Source organism: Gorilla gorilla, chromosome 2 (assembly GCF_029281585.2).
Source record: "Gorilla gorilla gorilla isolate KB3781 chromosome 2, NHGRI_mGorGor1-v2.1_pri, whole genome shotgun sequence".
NCBI lineage: Eukaryota > Metazoa > Chordata > Mammalia > Primates > Hominidae > Gorilla > Gorilla gorilla.
Window position 1 is genome coordinate 205,664,479 of NC_086017.1, and position 18,002 is coordinate 205,682,480.

Below are 18,002 nucleotides of genomic sequence, written 5' to 3' on the forward strand. Positions count from 1 at the left end.
AATAGTATTATTTTATTAATAATAAATCGCCATTTATCAAGTGTTTACTTGGTGTCATTATGCCAAGTACAAGGCTGTACAGCACAGAGGCCAATGGCACAAACTCGGGTAGAGACAGGTCTGAATCCGGTTCTATCACCGACAAACTGTGTGACCTTGAGCAGGTCACTTAACTGCTCCAACCCCCAGTTTCCTTATCTGTAAAATGAGTATAACACTCAGGAGTCGGCTGTGGGGGCAAGTTAATGTGTGTAAAGCACTTAAACCAGTACTCTGGCCCATAAGTACCATGTAAGTGTTGGCTGCTGTTGTTTACTCAGAGCCTGGCAAGGCCCTAACCCTCAGTAGACAGGCTGTGATGGGAGGGGTGCCCCTAGTGCTGAGGGAGGCACCTGCCAGCCCAGCTGGACAGTGGGGCTCGGGGCTCCCTCTAGCCCTCTGATGGACACAGAAGGAAAAAGCTGGGTGGAAGCTCAAAGACGCACTTGTGGGCTTCAGTGGGAGGGAATGAAGGTGGAACACACTCTTCTTTCATGGAGTCTGTTCCCCAACAAGAATCCCTTCGACACTGAGCTACTGGAAGGGTTAAAGTGAATACAACTTTTACACATTCTCCTTCGGAAGTCCCATGATGTAGAACTTCCCAGTGCAAAGCTTTGGCCAGATGCTGCAGGAACTCCCGTGCCTTCCCAGGGGTTCCCCACACACCCTGCCTCCTCCCTCCCTTCGGAAGGATGGTTTAATGGCTGAAGCGGGCTCTTAGCTACAAAGGCATGCTCTGAATCTCTCTGAACTTCGCTTAGGTCATACACAAGGTTCTGTGCACCCAGTATACAAGGAGCAACAACAGCAAAGATCAAAACCTCTCTCTCAGCCCAGAGTCTCTCCGGACACCAGTGTGTCTGGGCAGCCTGGCAGGGGCCCTCACCACTGGACCATATATTCAAAACACACCTTTACTGAGAGCCCAGGACTGCAAGGTTATAGGCACCAGGAGTCAACGAGACAGGAGATAAAGTTTACATCTCAGCAGGACACAGACAAACCAAAGTAAAAGATTGTGATAAGTGCTTTGCAGAGAATTTCAATAGGTAATAAAATAGAGTAGAAGGACAGAGGGGTCCTGCTTCGGACTGGGTGGTTAGGGAAGAGCTCTGGAAAAGAAGACATTTACGTTGAAACTGGAAAGACAAGAAAGAGGCAGCTGTGAAAAATGAGGAGGGAGAGCATTCTGGGCAGAGGAATGGAGAGAAACTCTGTGCAGCTAGACAGGAGTGAACAGGAGATGAGAGACGGGGTCTCGCTATGTGGTCCAGGCTGGTCTCGAACTCATGGCCTCAAGCGATACTCCTACCTCAGGTTCCCAAAGTATTAGGATTACAGGTGTGGGCCACCAAGAGCTCTGGCCCAGAGGAGTGTTTTAAACAAAGGAGGAACAAGATGTAATTTACATTTGTGAATGATCCTTCTGGCTGCTCCTTAGAGATGGGCAGGGCAGGACCACAGAAGAAGTGGAGAGGATGACAGCCAGGAGGCTGCTGGATTCAAGACCTAGTTTAAATAAGAAAGCATTTACAGGACTCTCAAAAGGAATGGATGGGCATGGGGGTGTGGCCAGGGAAAGAGGAATTTTGGGCTCGAACCACTGCAAAGACAGTGCGTCATTTACTAAGATGAGGAAGATGGGGAGAGGAGCCGGTCTGGGCATGGAAATCCAGAATTCTGTGTTGGACGAGGTAAGCGTGAGATGCCATATGGTGACAGCTGAATGGGCAGCTGGGCAGCCGAGATGGGAACTGAGGGGAGGGGAAAGGACGGAGACACGAATGGGGGAAGTCAGCAAGAACTGGTGTGCAGAGCGAGGGGACTGTGGGACTGCAGGGCCCACCAGGAGCAGGGAGCCTGCCTGGGACAGGGCGTTGGACTCCCTCTCTACAGTCAGGCTTACCCAGAGGAGCCAGCAGAGGCCGAGGGGAAAGAAGAGCCTGTGAGGGTGGCAGGAAACACAGAAGAGTGGGGGCCACAGACGCCAGGAGCAGCTGGTGGCCGAGTGCGTGGACTCTCACAGAATGGAATGATGGTGGATTTAGAGCTTGGAGGTCATCGGTGACCTCGACAAGACAGTCTTGGTGGAATAGTGGGGCATGGGGTGAACTTCTCGTCACCTCTTTCCCAATTCTCTTCCTCCTGAGGACCCCTCGTGTAGGCCAGAACTCAGGGAGTCACCCGGAGCCCTCCTCCCTCACCCGCACCTCCTCACCCCTCCAGCGCTCCACTTCCCAACTCGCTCAACTCTGTCTCTGCTTCTCCGTCTGCTCCAACCTCAGTTTAGGCCACACTTCCTTTTCCTCGGGCTTCCAACTGGCCCTGACTGACTGCTCGGCTGCTCAGCTGCTACTCTCCTCTCCCCCAGGCCACCCGCAACAACTTCCCCAGATGGCTCTAAAATGCACATCTGACCCTGAGTCTCCAGTACTCAAGCCTCCCGACTCCCATCACTCTCAAGATGATAGACACGGCCGGAAGCAGTGGCTCACACCTGTAGTCCCAGCACTTTGGGAGGCCGAAGCCAGCAGATCACGAGGTCAAGAGATCGAGACCAGCCTGGCTAACATGGTGAAACCCCGTCTCTAGTAAAAATACAAAAATTAGCTGGGCATGGTGGCAGGCTCCTGTAGTCCCAGTTTCTCTGGAGGCTGAGGTAGGAGAATCACTTGAAGCCGGGGGACTGCAGTGAGCTGAGATCATGCCACTGTACTCCAGCCTGGGCGACAGAGTGTCTCAAAAAAAAAAAAAAAAAAAAAAGAGACAAAGATGATAGACTCCGTGTCTAAACGACCCGACCCCTGCCTCCTCCAGCCCTTTCATCTCCCCTCACTCCTAAAGGGTACCAGCATATACCACCCCAAAATATGCCTCTTTAGCATATGGATTCCTTAGATCTAAAGGTATTTGAAAACCAGCTATTAACCTCCCCTAACTGCCTGAAAAGAGAGTATACGTTTTCCCTTTCATAAAGGAAATTTCCATTTGTAAAGATATTTCTGCACCAGGAAGAGAGCTACTTCCACCCGAGAGACTGTCACCTGCATAGCAAGAAAACCCTTATTTCCCACACAGGTCCTCCCTCACCTTGCCTCCCACCCCAGAATCCCAAACCTCTTTTTCTTGATTTAGCCTAATATGGTATATACGCGTCCATCATCTGGCCACCTCCTTAAGCCACATTTTTCTTTGTACATTTAAAGCTGTTTTTTCTTGTTACTCTGTGTTTCATCAGAGGGGACAGGGAAAATATTTTTCTCTCCAACACTCCCCCATATCTGCCCCTCCACTGCAGCCTTGGACAGCTCCTTCTTTTTTACTTGCTTCTCTTGTTTTCTCCTGCTCATCCCTCAGCTAAAGCATCACCTCCTCCAGGAAGCCTTCCATGACTGCTTCCCATCCTCTCAGACACCTGGCCATGACCGATGGCCACTCACCTGCTGCACAGGCTCGATGGTCAGCTCCATGTAGCGACTGATTGCTGTCATTGTCCTCAGTGACTTGCAGTGTGACAGTGTGGTGAGAGGCACCCAATCCAAATTCTTGCAAGTAGAGGCAGGGAGACAGAAAGGGGAATTCTCAAAGTCAGGAGGCATTTTCTAAAAACAAGGTCACATTTTATTCAAAAGGACCCCCGTGGTATTTTCTCTCTCTCTCTTTTTTTTTTTAACAGCACGTCTCACTTTCTGCTTCCTATAAGATGTGTCTTATCTTTCTCTTTGAGGTCACAGTCATTTAGTGTTTCCCAAATTTTGCAGCACAGTAGAATCAGCTAGGAATCTTTTTTATTTTACTTTATTTTTTGTAGAGACCATTTTCACTGTACTGCCCAGGTTGGTCTCAAAGTCCTGGGCTCAAGTGATCCATGAGTGATCCTCCCACCTTGGCCTCCCAAAGTGCTGGGATGACAGGCGTGAGCCACCACACCTGGCCTATTCTGCTTTTTAAGATCCCCAGCTGAGCAGCGATCTGGAGTGAAGCTGTGATGGAGGCACTGCATTCCAGCCTAGGGGACAGAGTGAGACCCTGTCGTACAAACAAAGCAAAACAACGAATGCTTACTTCCCACTTCCAGACATTTTGATTTCATGGGTATGAGACGTAACCGGGAAGTGGATCGTTTAAACGCGCCCCAGATGATTCTAACATGCAGCCAAGTTTGCGAACCACTGCAATAGGTGCCCAATAAGTGCTTTTGCAAAGCTGTGGTTCTCTAACCTTGGTGCCCATCAGAAGCACCCCGTGGGTTTTGCTAAAATACAGATTGCGGCCGGGCGCGGTGGCTCACACCTGTAATCCCAGCACCTTGGGAGGCCGAGGCAGGCCGATCACCTGAGGTTAGGAGTGCGAGACCAGCCTGGTCAACATGGTGAAACCCTGTCTCTACTAAAAATACAAAAATTGGCTGGGCAAGGTGGCGTGTGTCTGTAATCCTAGCTATGTGGGAGGCTGAGGCAGGAGAATCGCTTGAACCTAGGAGGCGGAGGTTGCTGCAAGCTGAGATCATGCCACTGCAATCCAGCCTGGACAACAGTGAGACTCCATCTCAAAAATAAATAAATAAATAAAATACGGATTGCTGGACCACACCCTCAGTTTCAGATTCAGGAGATCTGGGTGGAGCCCCCAAATCTGCATTTCTCATAATTTCCCAGGTAATCCTGGTCTGGGCCCACACTTTGAGAACCACTGCTCTGAAGAACTGCTAGAGACTCCGGAGGCTTCTACTTCTCTCTTCAGAATTCCAAGACACACAGGGCTCTGTTAATATTTTGGCCCCCTTTTGGAATATAATTTCCTAACAGTTGCTAGAAAGAAATGAAAATAGCTTCCCACTAGGGCCTCATGGGAACGTGGCTCTTTGGTCTGGGCACCTATATAAAAAATGCTTTCCTCTGCGTCACATACACCACGATCTTCTATTTCACGGACTCAGTCGGATCACATTGTTAAGCCATTTGGAGAACATTCGGAGGGGCAGTTTTTGTTTTTGTCGGTCCAAATGCACTCCCCATCACTTCCTCCATCCTGGCCACGGAAGAAGTTACTCACAGCCTCACACCCACTCTCTGTGAGAGGAGTCTAAGGTAGTGAAGAGCCCAGGTAATAGATGAGAACTTTTTCCAAAAAAAAAAAAAAAAAAACATTGAAATCTTAGAAAAGAGGGAGCCATTTTATATTCAAGTCCTTTTTTTTGAGACGGAGTCTCGCTCTGTCGCCCAGGCTGCAGTGCAGTGGTGGGATCTCGACTCACTGCAAGCTCCGCCTTCTGGGTTCACACCATTCTCCTGCCTCAGCCTCCCGAGTAGCTGGAACTACAGGTACCCGCCACTGCGCCCAGCTAATTTTTTGTATTTTTAGTAGAGACGGGGTTTCACCGTGGTCTCGATCTCCTGACCTCGTGATCCGCCCGCCTCGGCCTCCCAAAGTGCTGGGATTACAGGCCTGAACCCTGCGCCCAGCCTATATTCAAGTCCTTACAAGCTTTCTTTGAGTTACTTTCTCAATTATTTGGAACCAAAAACTTTTGATGAAGACAAATGGCCTCAATTAGAGTAAGTTCTGGCTACTTGTAGAGGTCATCTGTTTAAATCAATAAAAGGAGACGCATTAACTTTAGCTGGTGGCATGACATAATTGTAAAGGTTTGATATTACTGTAAACAACACTTATTTTTTATTTATATATTTATTTTCTTGAGACAGATTTTCACTTTATTGCCCAGGCTGGAGTACAGTGGCACGATCCCGGCTCACTGCAACCTCCGCCTCCTGGGTTCAAGTGATTCTCATGTCTCAGCCTCCTGAGTAGCTGGGATTACAGGCGCCCGCCACCACGCCCAGCTGATTTTTGTATTTTTAGTAGAGACGGAGTTTCACCACATTGCCCAGGCTGGTCTCGAACTCCTGAGCTCAGGCAATCTGCCCATCTTGGCCTCCCAAAGTGCTGGCATTACAGGCATGAGCCACAGTGCCTGGCTTAATGAACACTTTTAAAAAAAAGTTTTTTTTCAAGACGGAGTTTTGCTCTTGTTGCCTAGGCTGGAGTGCAACGGCGCGATTTCGGCTTACTGCAACCTCCGCCTCCCAGGTTCAAGCGATTCTCCTGCCTCAGCCTCCTGAGTAGCTGGAATTACAGGTGCGTGCCACCACACCCAGCTAATTTTTGTATTTTTAGTAGGGACAGGAGTTTCACCACGTTGGTCAGGCTGGTCTTGAACTCCTGACCTCGTGATGCACCCACGTCAGCCTCCCAAAGTGTTGGGATTACAGGCGTGAGCCACTGCACATGACCTCCTAAACAACACTTAAAGATCAGATTTCTAGCATAAAAAAACAGAATAGGCCAGGCCCGGTGGCTCACGCCTGTAATCCCAGCACTTTGGGAGGCCGAGGTGGGCGGATCATCTGAGGTTGGGAGTTTGAGACCAGCCTGACCAACATGGAGAAACCCCGTCTCTACTAAAAATACAAAATTAGCCGGGCATGGTGGTGCATGCCTGTAATCCCAGCTACTTGGGAGGCTGAGGCAGGAGAATCGCTTGAACCCGGGAGGCGGAGGTTGTGGTGAGCCAAGATCGTGCCACGGCACTCCAGCCTCGGCAACAAGAGCAAAACTCCGTCTCAAAAAAACAAAATAAAACAAAACAAAACAAAAAACCAAAAAAAAACCCAGAAGGAATAGAGTAAGTAGTTACATTGCAGTGACCACAAACAGCAAATGGGTCCTTGTGGCTTGAGAGGACTTTCCAGAGGCAGCATCACAAGCTGATTCCCAAAGGCTGGATCACGTAGCTGGGCATGATGACAGGCTCTGCAGCACTGTGTTAGGTGGTGGTAATGATGTGGATATTAAAGATGCATGTGAAAGTGGGAATACAGTTTTTGAAGAAATATGAGTGAAAATCACATAATTTACTTATGTTTTTGAGATGGGGTCTCACTCTGTAGCTCAGGTTGTAGTGCGGTGGTGCCATCTTGGCTCACTGCAACCTCTGCCTCCAGGATCAAGAGATCCTCCTGCCTCAGCCTCCTAAGTAGCTGGGACTACAGGCACACACCACCATACCCGGCCAATTTTTTTTTGTATTTTTGGTAGAGACGGGGTTTCACCCTGTTGCCCAGGCTAGTCTTGAGCTCCTGAGCTCAAGCAACCCGCCTGCCTTGGCCACCCAAAGTGCTGGAATTACAGGCATGAGCCACTGCACCCGGCCAAAAAATCACATTATTTAAAAATGAATATATTAAGGTATGCAGCATGTGAACTTAACTACCAGTAAGTAAATTATTCAAAAGCTTCAAGTGGGCATTTGACTATTCCATCTACATTGCTAAAAATAGAAGCCATTAAGTGACCAAAAAACTTCAAAACATTTGTATAATTGGGAAACCGGAGGATCCTATGGCATTCAGGCTTCCCTTGGCTTTGAACATAAACAGTAGCTTTTTAAAGTGACCAACTGGGCTACGCACCACAGCTCATGCCTGTAATCCCAGCACTTTGGGAGGCCAAGGTGGGCAGATCACCTGAGGTCAGGAGTTCGAGACCAGCCTGGCCAACATGGTGAAACACCATCTGTCTCTACTAAAAATACAAAAAATTAGCCGGGCGTGGTGACATGTGCCTGTAATCCCAGCTACTTGGGTGGCTGAGGCAGGAGAATTACTTGAATCAGGGAGGCGGAGGTTGCAGTGAGCTGAGATTGTGCTACTGCACTCCAGCCTGGGCAATAGAGCAAGACTCCATCTCAATCAATCAATAGATTAAAAAAAAATAAAAATAAAGTGACCAACTGGGCAAGCAGGGAGGGACTTCTGGAATTCCCAAGCCCTGGCCCTTATGGAGGCTCAATGCCCCGTCCACTCCATGCCAGTAAACAGGAAGGGCCCGTTACATGTCATGTGTTAGGTTTGGCCACTATTCCCTCAGCGAGACAGGACAGCTGTCTTGAGTCGCCTGCAGAGAACACTCGGCAGGCAGCTTTCACACGTCCGTCTGCAGTATCCTGCTGTTTCTCAAGATACTGTTGCTGGGACCAGAGTTTTCCAGCCAGAGAGACCTTGTCCTCGTTCCTCACCTCCTGGTTTTCTTCCTCTTTCTCTGCACAGGTCAAAAGGGCTTGGGTGTCAGGGCTCTCTCTGGCTTCCTTGGCAAATCCTAAGGCCTGTCTCATCTTGCTCTTCATCACACACGAAAGGAAAATAATCTGAGATGGTGTAAGTTAAGGTAGGAAGCAGAATATTCCAGCTGCCTAGCATGGCCCTTCACCCCTCCACACCATGCTGCCACCCCCCTCCGCGCTCACCTACTCTCCTCCCTCCCCCGTATTATCCTGCCTGGGACAGAGAGGAGCTCATCTGAAGACAGGGCTAGGGTGGATGTTCCTGACCTCACGAGGGCCCAGCATCCAATGTGACCGTGTCCCTAACAAGGACATGGTAAATATTTGCAAAACTAAAGCATTTTGGAAAACGTCTTTCTTGACAGGCCTGGCTTACAGTGACAATACATGCAGTGGGTTGAATAGTGTCCCTCAAAATTCAGATCCACCTCTGAATGTGACCCCCTTTTTTTTTTTGAGACAGAGTCTCGCTCTGTCACCCAGGCTGGAGTGTGGTGGTATGATCTTAGCTCACTGCAACCCCTGCCTCCCCGGTTCAAGCGATTCTCTCGCCTCAGCCTCCCAAGTAGCTGGGATTACGGGCACCTGCCATCATGCTCGGGTAATTTTCGTATTTTTAGTAGAGACCGGGTTTCGCCATGTTGGCCAGGCTGGTCTCAAACTCCTGATCTCAGGTGATCCTCCCATCTTGGCCTCCCAAAGTGCTGGGATTACAGGCGTGAGCCACTGTGCCTGGCCCAGACTGTGACCTTATTCGGAAGTAGGGTCCTTGCTGATACAATTAGACAATGAAGTCATAGTGGATTGGATTGGGCCCTAACTCCAACAGCTGGGGTCCCTATAAGAAAAGGAGACACACGAAGATACACAAAGGGAAGAAGGCCACGTGAAGGGCGAGGCAGAAATGAAAACGACACTGCCATGCGTCAAGGGACACCAGGAGCCACTAGCAGCTCCTGCAGCTCCACTGGCAGCTGGAAGAGGCAAGCGAAGATTCCCCTCTTAGCGCCTGCAGACGGCGTGGCCCTGCCTTGCCTTCACACACACCCCACCACCAACACGCCACAGCCATTAACCACAGTCAGCATCTAAAAATACAAACATTTTTAGTCTCCACTAAAAATAACAAAAATTAGCCAGACGTGTTGGCATGCACCTATAGTCCCAGCTACTCGGGAGGCTGAGGCAGGAGAATTGCTTGAAATTGGGAGGTGAAGGTTGCAGTGAGCCAAGATCACGCCACTGCACTCCAGCCTGGGCAACACAGCGAGACTCCATCTCAAAACAAACAAACAAAAAAGGAAACATAAAACTACAAATAATTGTATTTGTGTTTGCCTGCCCCAAGCTTCAAACCACTCCCTGACTGCTGGGAGAGTTCCATCTAGCAAGAGAAAAGAAGGGTAGGGCAGGGGCAGTGAGAGGACGAGACACAGGCCTCCTCTGGCTGCAAGCAGGGAGCTCCCCGGGCCTGGGGTGGATACAGCGAGGTCCAGCGCCGCACGGCCGAGGGAGGTCAGGAACCAGGGTGTGGCCCGCAGCAGGTACTCAGGCTGCCGGTCGTGGGCCACAATGGCCGAGGCATAGAGGAGGCCAGCCAGGGCCGAGAGGAGCCGGGTCCACAGGTGGATGGAGGGAAATGTCTTCCCCCGGCACTGGGCAGAGAGAAGGAGGGGCTGGGCGGGAGAAGCAGCAGATCACAAGACCCAGGGCCCTCAGTGGCACAGCAGGTTGCGGGGCAAGCCCTCTGCCTGCAGCCAGTTCCCCAGGGCAATGCTTCTGTTAGACTTCCAGCTTTTGCTCGAGTTGCTTCTTCTGCCTGTCAAACTCCTACTCATCCCTCAGAACCTGGCTTCAACTTAACTCTGGGAAACCTCCCCTTACCAACTCCACCCTAAGGCGAGCAAGCAACTCCCTTTTCTGGGCCCTAACACATCCCTCCAGCGGGGTACCTTTGATTGATCATGACTCAGCTCTTTACACAGTCAGAGGGCTCCTGAGGGCTGGGCAGGGGTCCTCACCATCTCAGTGCCCAGCACCTGACGCTGGGCAGCGGCTCGCCAATGTCCGCTGGGAGAACGTGAGGGAGACTGGGATGGTTTGGACATTTGTCCCCCCAGATCTCATGTTGAGTCGTAATCCCCAGTGTCGGAGGTGGGGCCTGGTGGGAGGTGGTTGGATCATGGGGTGGATTTCTCATGAATGGTCTGGCACCATCCCCTGGGCGCTGTCCTCGCGATAGTGAGTGAGTTCTCCTGAGATCTGGCTGTTCAAAAATGTGTGTGTGGCACCTTCCCTTCCACCCTCTTGCACTCTCTCTCTCTCTCTCTGCCTGCTCACGCTTTGCCTTCCGCCATGAGTAAAAGTTCCCTGAGGCCTCCCCAGAAGCCCAGCAGATGCTGGCGTCATGCTTGGGAGCCTGCCAAACCGTGAGCCAATTACACCTCGTTTCTTTATGAGTGACCCGGCCTGAGGCATTCCTATAGAGCAACGCAAGAACAGCCCAACACAGAGACCGAATCAGAAGAGCTGAGGCCTGGCCCTTCTCTCCCTGGGACCCCGATTCTGACCCAGGTCACATGGGGAAGATCCGAAAAATGAGAGATGATATTCTGGAAATTTTGAAGCCAAGAGGACATTTCTGGAGAATACGTAATAAAACTATTGGTTCAATAAAAGGAAATATGCACTATTTATATTTATATGTAAGCAGCCTTTATATACAGAAAGTTGCTATATATATGAATATGTATATACACAAACACCATATATTTCTGATTACATACTTATATATTTAAATATATATGAATAAAAATTGTGAATAGTTTATATATTAAACTCATTAGATGAGTTATATATAAACTAAATTATAATTAGATGAGTTCATTTATTTACAAATTATATTTATATAATTTAGTTTTATATAAATTAAATTATATATAGTTAAGTTTATATATAATTTAGTTTATATATATATAATTCAGTTTATATGTAATACATATAAAATTTAGTTTATATATATATAATTCAGTTTATATGTAATACATATAAAATTTAGTTTATATACATAATACACATATAAACTCATTAGATGACTCATTAAATATGTTCATTTGATGACCATACTTACAGATATATAGGCCTTGGCTAGGGAATGGGAAAAATTCAGGAGAAAAAGCATGTTTTGGCCAATTTTGCCCCATTTTAAGTTTAATTCTCAAAAAGAATCCTTAAGAGTGTCACATTTCCCTCTGCGTCCCCTCCAGTTTTGTCTCCAGGCCTCCCTGTGTCTGGCCTGCGCCCTGAAGACTGCTTAACCGAGAGACAGCACAGTCCCACGCTTCTCCATGGAGCAGCCGGCTGGGAGGGTGAGCCCTGGCCCACTGGGCCCAGAGGCTGAGGGTGGAGACGACGCCCTTTCCCATCGGCCCTTCCTATCTCACACAGGAAGCAGCACTGCTATGGCTAGAGGTGCTTGGGGCCCCCCGACCTAACCACCAACCACCATGTTACAGAGGACACTGACGGCCAGAGTGGGGCTGGGCCTGGGCCTCCTGCCTCTTGGCCTTGCTCTTGCTGCTGCTCAGGATGAACCGCACGGGGAAGCCCTCTGTCCTCGCTCACGTGCTAACCCACTGACAGCGCCCACTGTCCTCCAAATCAGTCCCTTCTCAGGGTCAGTCCTGGGGCCGACCCTGAAAAAAATAGAGAGCTCTATTTATCTGCAGTGCCAGACAAACAGTAGGTGCTTAATCACAGCTTGAAGAACGGAACTGGATTGTGACTGGATGAGACATGGCAGTCCCTCTCCAACCTAGGCAGGCCTTGCCTACAGACAGGACGGAGGCCGGCGGCACGCCCCAGCCTGGGTTGCCTGGCACATCCACGTAAGGGGCTGGAGGTAGGACAGGCCTCGGATGGTCTCTGCAGCTGCCAGGACTCCTGGTGTCAGCACAACGCTTCACTCATCAGTGGGTGTTTCGTACCCCGTCCCATTCAAGGACTCACTCCTGGAGCAACGAGAACTTTCCCACCAAAGCCACCCAGCCATCTTCTCCTCAGCAGCCCTCACTGTGGCCAAATTAGGAGCAGCTTCTGGGAAAGCCAGGGTCTGAAGCCATGCTGGCCTGGCTTCCCAGAACACCCCAAACCCTGCTGGGTTTCTCCCTATGAAGGGAACCCTAGCTCTGAGCTCTTCCTCCTGGAACCAGAGTCACTGAGAGGCAGCAGCAGCTCCTTCCCTAGAAATACGGCCTGTTTCCTTTCCTGAGTCCCCAGGGCAATCTCACTCTATTGTCCTGCCCAGGGGCCCTCAGGCTTCAATACCTTGTAGTGATGGGGAGACGACTACCTCCTAAGGCAGGGGTAATGCTGGCAACTCTCCAGATGCTGGGCACTGTGCAGTGTCTTACCCTGAAGTTCTTCCTTTTACTCAACAGGAAGGGGCTGGGCACAGCGGCTCACACCTGTAATCCCAGCACTTTGGAAGGCCGAGGCGGGTGGATCACCGAATGTCAGGAGTTCGAGACCAGCCTGGCCAACATGGAGAAACCCCGTCTCTACTAAAAATACAAAAATTAGCTGGGCATGGTGGTGCATGCCTGTAGTCCCAGCTACTCGGGAGGCTGAGGCAGAAGAATCACTTGAACCCAGGAGGCGGAGTTTGCAGTGAGCCGGGATCACGCCATTGCACTCCAGCCTGGCTGACAAGTGAAACTCCGTCTCAAAAAAAAAAAAAAAAAAAAAATACCAGGAAGGGCCCACCCCTAACCTCTTCCCTGTCTTGGTTCTGTTCTCTGAGACTTAAGAGAACAAGGCTGCTCTTTCTGCCCCCACACAGCCCTTCTGATGCCTGCACTCATCAGCTTCCTTTTTTCCAGGCCAGATTAAATTGCTCTCTAAGTGTTTGCTGACTCCTACCATGATCAGGTCCCAGGTGCCTGCAATGCAGTGGGAAATGACACAGACAAGGCCACTGCCCGCAAGGTGCTAACATTCCACCTCAGGACCGGGCAGCAACCGGGAAAATAAAGGGGCACATTTCAGGTTGTTACAAATGATCTGAAGAAAATAAAGCAGAGTGAGGGGACACAGTGGCGGGGCTGGCCTGGCGGCTGTTTTAGGTGGGGTGGTGTTCTGAGTTGCAATGTGTGCCCCCAAAAGATGTTGAAGTCCCTAGGCTGGGTGTGGTGGCTCAAACCTGTGATCCTAGCACTCTGGGAGGCCAAGGCGAGCAGATCACTTGAGGTCAGTAGTTCGAGACCATCCTGGCCAACATGGTGAAATCTCGTCTCTACTAAAAATACAAAAATTAGCCCGGCGTGGTGGCGTTTGCCTGTAATCCCAGCTACTTGGGAGGCTGAGGCACAGAATCACTGGAATCCGGGAGGCAGAGGTTGCAGTCAGCCGAGATTGCGCCATGCACTCCAGTCTGGACAACAGAGCGACACTCTGTCTCAAAAAAAAAAAAAAAGATGTTGAAGTCCCAACCCCCAGCGTCTGTGAATGCAGCCTTATTTGGAAATAGGGTCTTTGTGGATGATCAAGTCAAGATGAGGTCATTAGGATGAGTCCTATTCCAATATCCTTATAAAAAGGAGCAAGTCGGACACAGAAAGGTACAGAGGGAAGGCCACGTGAAACCCAGGGTTACCACAAGCCAAGGGGCTACCCGAACCTGGGAGAGGAGCGAGGCCTGGAACAGATCCTTCCCTGGCGCCTGCAGAGGGAGCACGGCCCTGCCGGCACCTTGATCTCAGACTTCTGACCTCTGGCACCGAGACAATAAACTTCTGTTGTTGCAAGTTAGTGGCACTTTGTTACGACAGCCCTAGGGAGCTACTACCGGCAGTCAGGGCACGGTGCCAGCTTCTTCAAAGGCATTCATGCAATGTGGTCTCCCAGCTCTGACACCACCCTGGAGAGCCACCCCGGTGGGCTGCTGAGCTGAGCCCAGTGCTCACCACTCTCCCCTCCATTAATCTAAAGACAGGACACCTGCTGATGAGGCCCAGGCCCTGCGAGGCTTCTGGCAGTCACAGCACAGAATGGAGCTTCACTGACTTCATCAACAACCGCGAACAACCCTCCAGCCCTGAATCCTGTTCCCCTGGAGCTGCTATTCAACCAAGATGCTCTTGGGCAAGTAATTTTTTTTTTTTTTTTAGATGGAGTAGTGCTCAGTCACCTAGGATGGAGTGCGGCGGCACGATCTCGGCTCACTGCAACCCCCACCTCCTGGATTCAAGTGATCCTCCCTGCCTCAGCCTCCAGAGTAGCTGGGATTACAGGCACCCACCACCACGCCTGGCTAGTTTTTGTATTTTTGGTAGAGACGGGGTTTCAGCATGTTGGCCAGGATGGCCTTGAACCCCTGACCTCAGGTGATCCACCTGCCTCGGCCTCCCAAAGTGCTGGGATTACAAGCATGAGCCACCACACCCAGCTAATTCTTTTCAGACTAAATGGGCCTATGACTTGCCATGGAGTTGGGTTTGCCCACTGTTCCGTCAGTGAGACAGGAACAGTTGTCTCAGAGTCGTCTGCAGAGGAAACCTGGCAGAGCAGCGGTCACACGTCCACAGTGTCTTGCTGTTTCTCAGGCGCTTTCGCGCATGGGGGCTTTTCCTGTGTGCTCTCCTCTGCCGATGGCCTTTCCCTAGCCTGTGTCCTCAAAATTCATGTTCCCTTCTGAGGTAACATGATGCTTCCCCACCACCCCACGGTCTGGCAGTGTAAACAGTTTTCACCCTTGCTCATTTGAAGAGCGTAGGAGCCTTCTCTCTCTCTCTTCTGAAACCCCAAACATTTGTTTCTATCTTTCTTGAAGCGTGAGGAGATGCTGCTTCACATTCCCGTGTCTTCCATGAGACTGTGAGCTCCCGGAGGGCAAGCGCTCGCCCCTGCTCACATCTTACCCCCCACAGCACTGGCCGACACAGGGCCTCCCTCAACGTGGATGCCTGCCAATAAGACACTCTTTTTTTTTTTTTTTTTAGACGGAGTTTCCCTCTTGTTGCCCAGGCTGGAGTGCAATGGCGCAATCTCAGCTCACTGCAACCTCTGCCTCCCGGGTTCAAGCGATTCTCCGCCTCAGCCTCCAGAGTAGCTGGGATTACAAGCATGCACCACCATGCCTGGCTAATTTTTGTATTTTAGTAGAGACACAGTTTCACCGTGTTGTTCAGGCTGGTCTCGAACTCCTGATCTCAAGTGATCCACCCACCTCGGTCTCCCAAAGTGCTGGGATTCCAGGCGTGAGCCCCCGCGCCCGGCCTGAGACACTCTTGATCTACACAGAACCTCACACCTGGCTGCCTGGAGTCTCTCAAATCTCTTTCTCTCATGGGTTTAGCCTCAGGGGCTTTTTCCTCAGAGCCTGCTTTTCATTTGCGATAGGAAATGGGGAAGAACACACGGGCTTTCCCGGAAAGGCTCCCGCCGTCCTCAGGACGCCCTGGGTTGGCTGCCCACTCTCCACACACACCCCCTCCTTGCTGTCATACACACTAACGCTCTTCAGGAAAAGCTGAGGCCATGTCCATGCACCCATGGTGACGCCACACCTCCACCCCATGACCCTCTCAGGATGCTCCCAGATGCCCTGAGACCTGCCATGTGACCCACAGTCCCAGCCCCACCCCCGGCCTCACAATTCTGGAGAGAGGGGGGATCCGAGAAGCCCAGGAGCCAAAGGCGGCAACGCTACCCAGCAGGTAGCCGAGGATCTCAGTATTTTCCTGCAAGAACGAACAGGTGATCCACCATCAGTACTCTGCAGAGACTGCCCGTGTGCCCCAAGAAACAGCCAAAGCTCAGGAGTCCTTTTCTGCTTTTAGAGGGTTTCTTCCAACAAAGGAAGGCTTAACCCCACTCCCCCAGCCCCCGCCTCATCCCACCCTGGGCATTTGGCAGGACATGCAGTACCCTGAGTCCTCCCCATGGTGGCCCAGCCTCACCTGCAGCAGGCTCGCCAGCAGCCTCCGCTGCGGCCCCCGGATGGTGGCTGAAGCCTTCGGGACAGCAACCCAGAGAGCCCAGCACGGGCCCAGGCTCAGCGGCAGGGCCAGGGCAAACACACTGGCCCTGAGCTGCCGCCTCCTCTTCCTCTCTCGGGCTTCCCGATCTGCAACAGACACCAAAATCCCACATGGCTCCTGGAAGCCAGACCTTGTCAGATCAGATAGCTGCGTGGGAAGAACTGGTGTCAGCTCCCAACATGATGCTGAAGCGGGTTCCCACGTTATTCTGCAGGCCAGCTCCTCCCCACCCTTCAGGGCCCTGTAGTTGTGCCACCTCTTCAAGGAGTCTTTCCTCTCCACCACTGACTGCACACCCCGCCCCCATAACGTGCTGCTCTCCTTCCTCAGGCAGAGATGACATTATCTTCTCTCTATGCATCTGCATGCAGACAGCAGTGCCTCTTCTGGACTAGAGCGCCTAAGGATAAGGCACCATCCTCTGGTGGTTTCTACAATCTCCGCAGAGCAGAACTGGTACAAGTGTGGTACAAGCATCGACCAATGAATCAGCGACGGCACCAGCGGGAACTGTGTGCAGGACAAGCAATGAGCAGTGTCTTTGTCCCTGAACTGTAAGATAGGCACTCCTCTGAGCAATTCTGTTTATTTTTTCTTTTTGAGATGAGGTCTCATTAGGTTGCCCAGACTGGACTTGAACTCCTGGGCTCAAGCGATCTGGCCTCATGAGTGGGTGGGATTCCGGGTGTAAGCCACTGCCCAGCTCTCTCCTGAGAAACTCTAAGAAGAGCATTTCTCTTCTGGGCAGCATTGAGCCACTGAGGGCATGCTTCACTACACACTGCTGCAGCACCCCCTCTGATTCATTTATTTATTTTTGAGACAGGGTCTCGCTCTGTCACCCAGGCTGGAGTGCAGTGGTGCAATCACAGCTCACTGCAGCCTCCACCTCCTGGGCTCAAGTGATCCTCCCACCTCAGTCTCCCAAACAGCTGGGACCACAGGCATGCACCATCATGCCCAGCTACTTTTTAAAATGTTTGTAGAGATAGGGTCTTGCTATGTTGCCCAGGCTGGCCTCAAACTTTTGGCCTCAAGCAATCTTCCCAACTCAGCCTCCCAAAGTGCTGGGATTACAGGCATGAGCCACTGCACCACTTGGTTCATCCCTTTTTTTTTTTGAGACGGAGTTTTGCTCTTGTTGCCCACGTTGGAGTGCAGTTGTGTGATCTGCAACCTCCAGTTCCCGGGTTTAAGCAATTCTCCTGCCCCAGCCTCCCGAGTAGCTGGGATTATGGTGCATGCCACCACATCCAGCTAATTTTTGTATTTTTTTAGTAGAGACAGGGTTTCACCATGTTGGCCAGGCTGGTCTTGAACTCCTGATCTCAAAATGATCTGCTTGCCTCGGCCTCCTAAAGTGCTGGGATTACAGGTGTGGGCCACCACGCCCGGCCCCCTCATCCCCTCTTTTTGAACAAGGGCCCAAGCACACGGCTGACCCTTCTCAAGAAGCCGCAGCCGCAGATACTCGGGGCCACTCATCCTGGCCCAGTCATTTCCAACCCCTGCTGTGCCTGTGGTGCCCCGTGCCCATTCCTGGCATCCACTTCCAGTAGCTGTGAAGCTTCGCTTGACCACCCCGAACTTGCACGCTAAGCTATCACTGCTCATGCCCATGCCCTGCTCCACACCTCCTCCTAGCCTTTGCCCATGCTGCTCTGTGTGCCTGGAGTGCCCTGCCTGTGGCCCCAGCTCTAGTGCCCCATGCTTCCTTGACACCGGCAGCCCTTCCCTCCCTCTGGCTGCCCACAGTGTGCACACACCTCCAAGCTGGCAGCCCTAAGGAGACCCTC

General features: G+C 51.2%; 1 protein-coding gene across 4 annotated transcripts in view; it reads right to left on the minus strand.

Annotated features, from left to right (window-relative positions):
• TMEM44 (transmembrane protein 44) overlaps positions 1-18,002 on the minus strand; it is a 45,267-nt gene that overhangs the window by 19,402 nt on the left and 7,863 nt on the right. For 2 of the 4 annotated variants that reach the window (XM_063704473.1, XM_063704475.1), the window contains exons 4-8: positions 16,126-16,292; positions 15,820-15,906; positions 9,652-9,822; positions 8,123-8,251; positions 3,483-3,644 (exon numbers count right to left, since the gene is read on the minus strand). In XM_063704473.1, the coding sequence (XP_063560543.1) occupies positions 3,483-3,644; positions 8,123-8,251; positions 9,652-9,822; positions 15,820-15,906; positions 16,126-16,292 (716 nt within the window). The remainder of the gene's footprint in view (positions 1-3,482; positions 3,645-8,122; positions 8,252-9,651; positions 9,823-15,819; positions 15,907-16,125; positions 16,293-18,002) is intronic. The other 2 variants (XM_063704474.1, XM_031009285.3) reach the window with 1 other exon arrangement.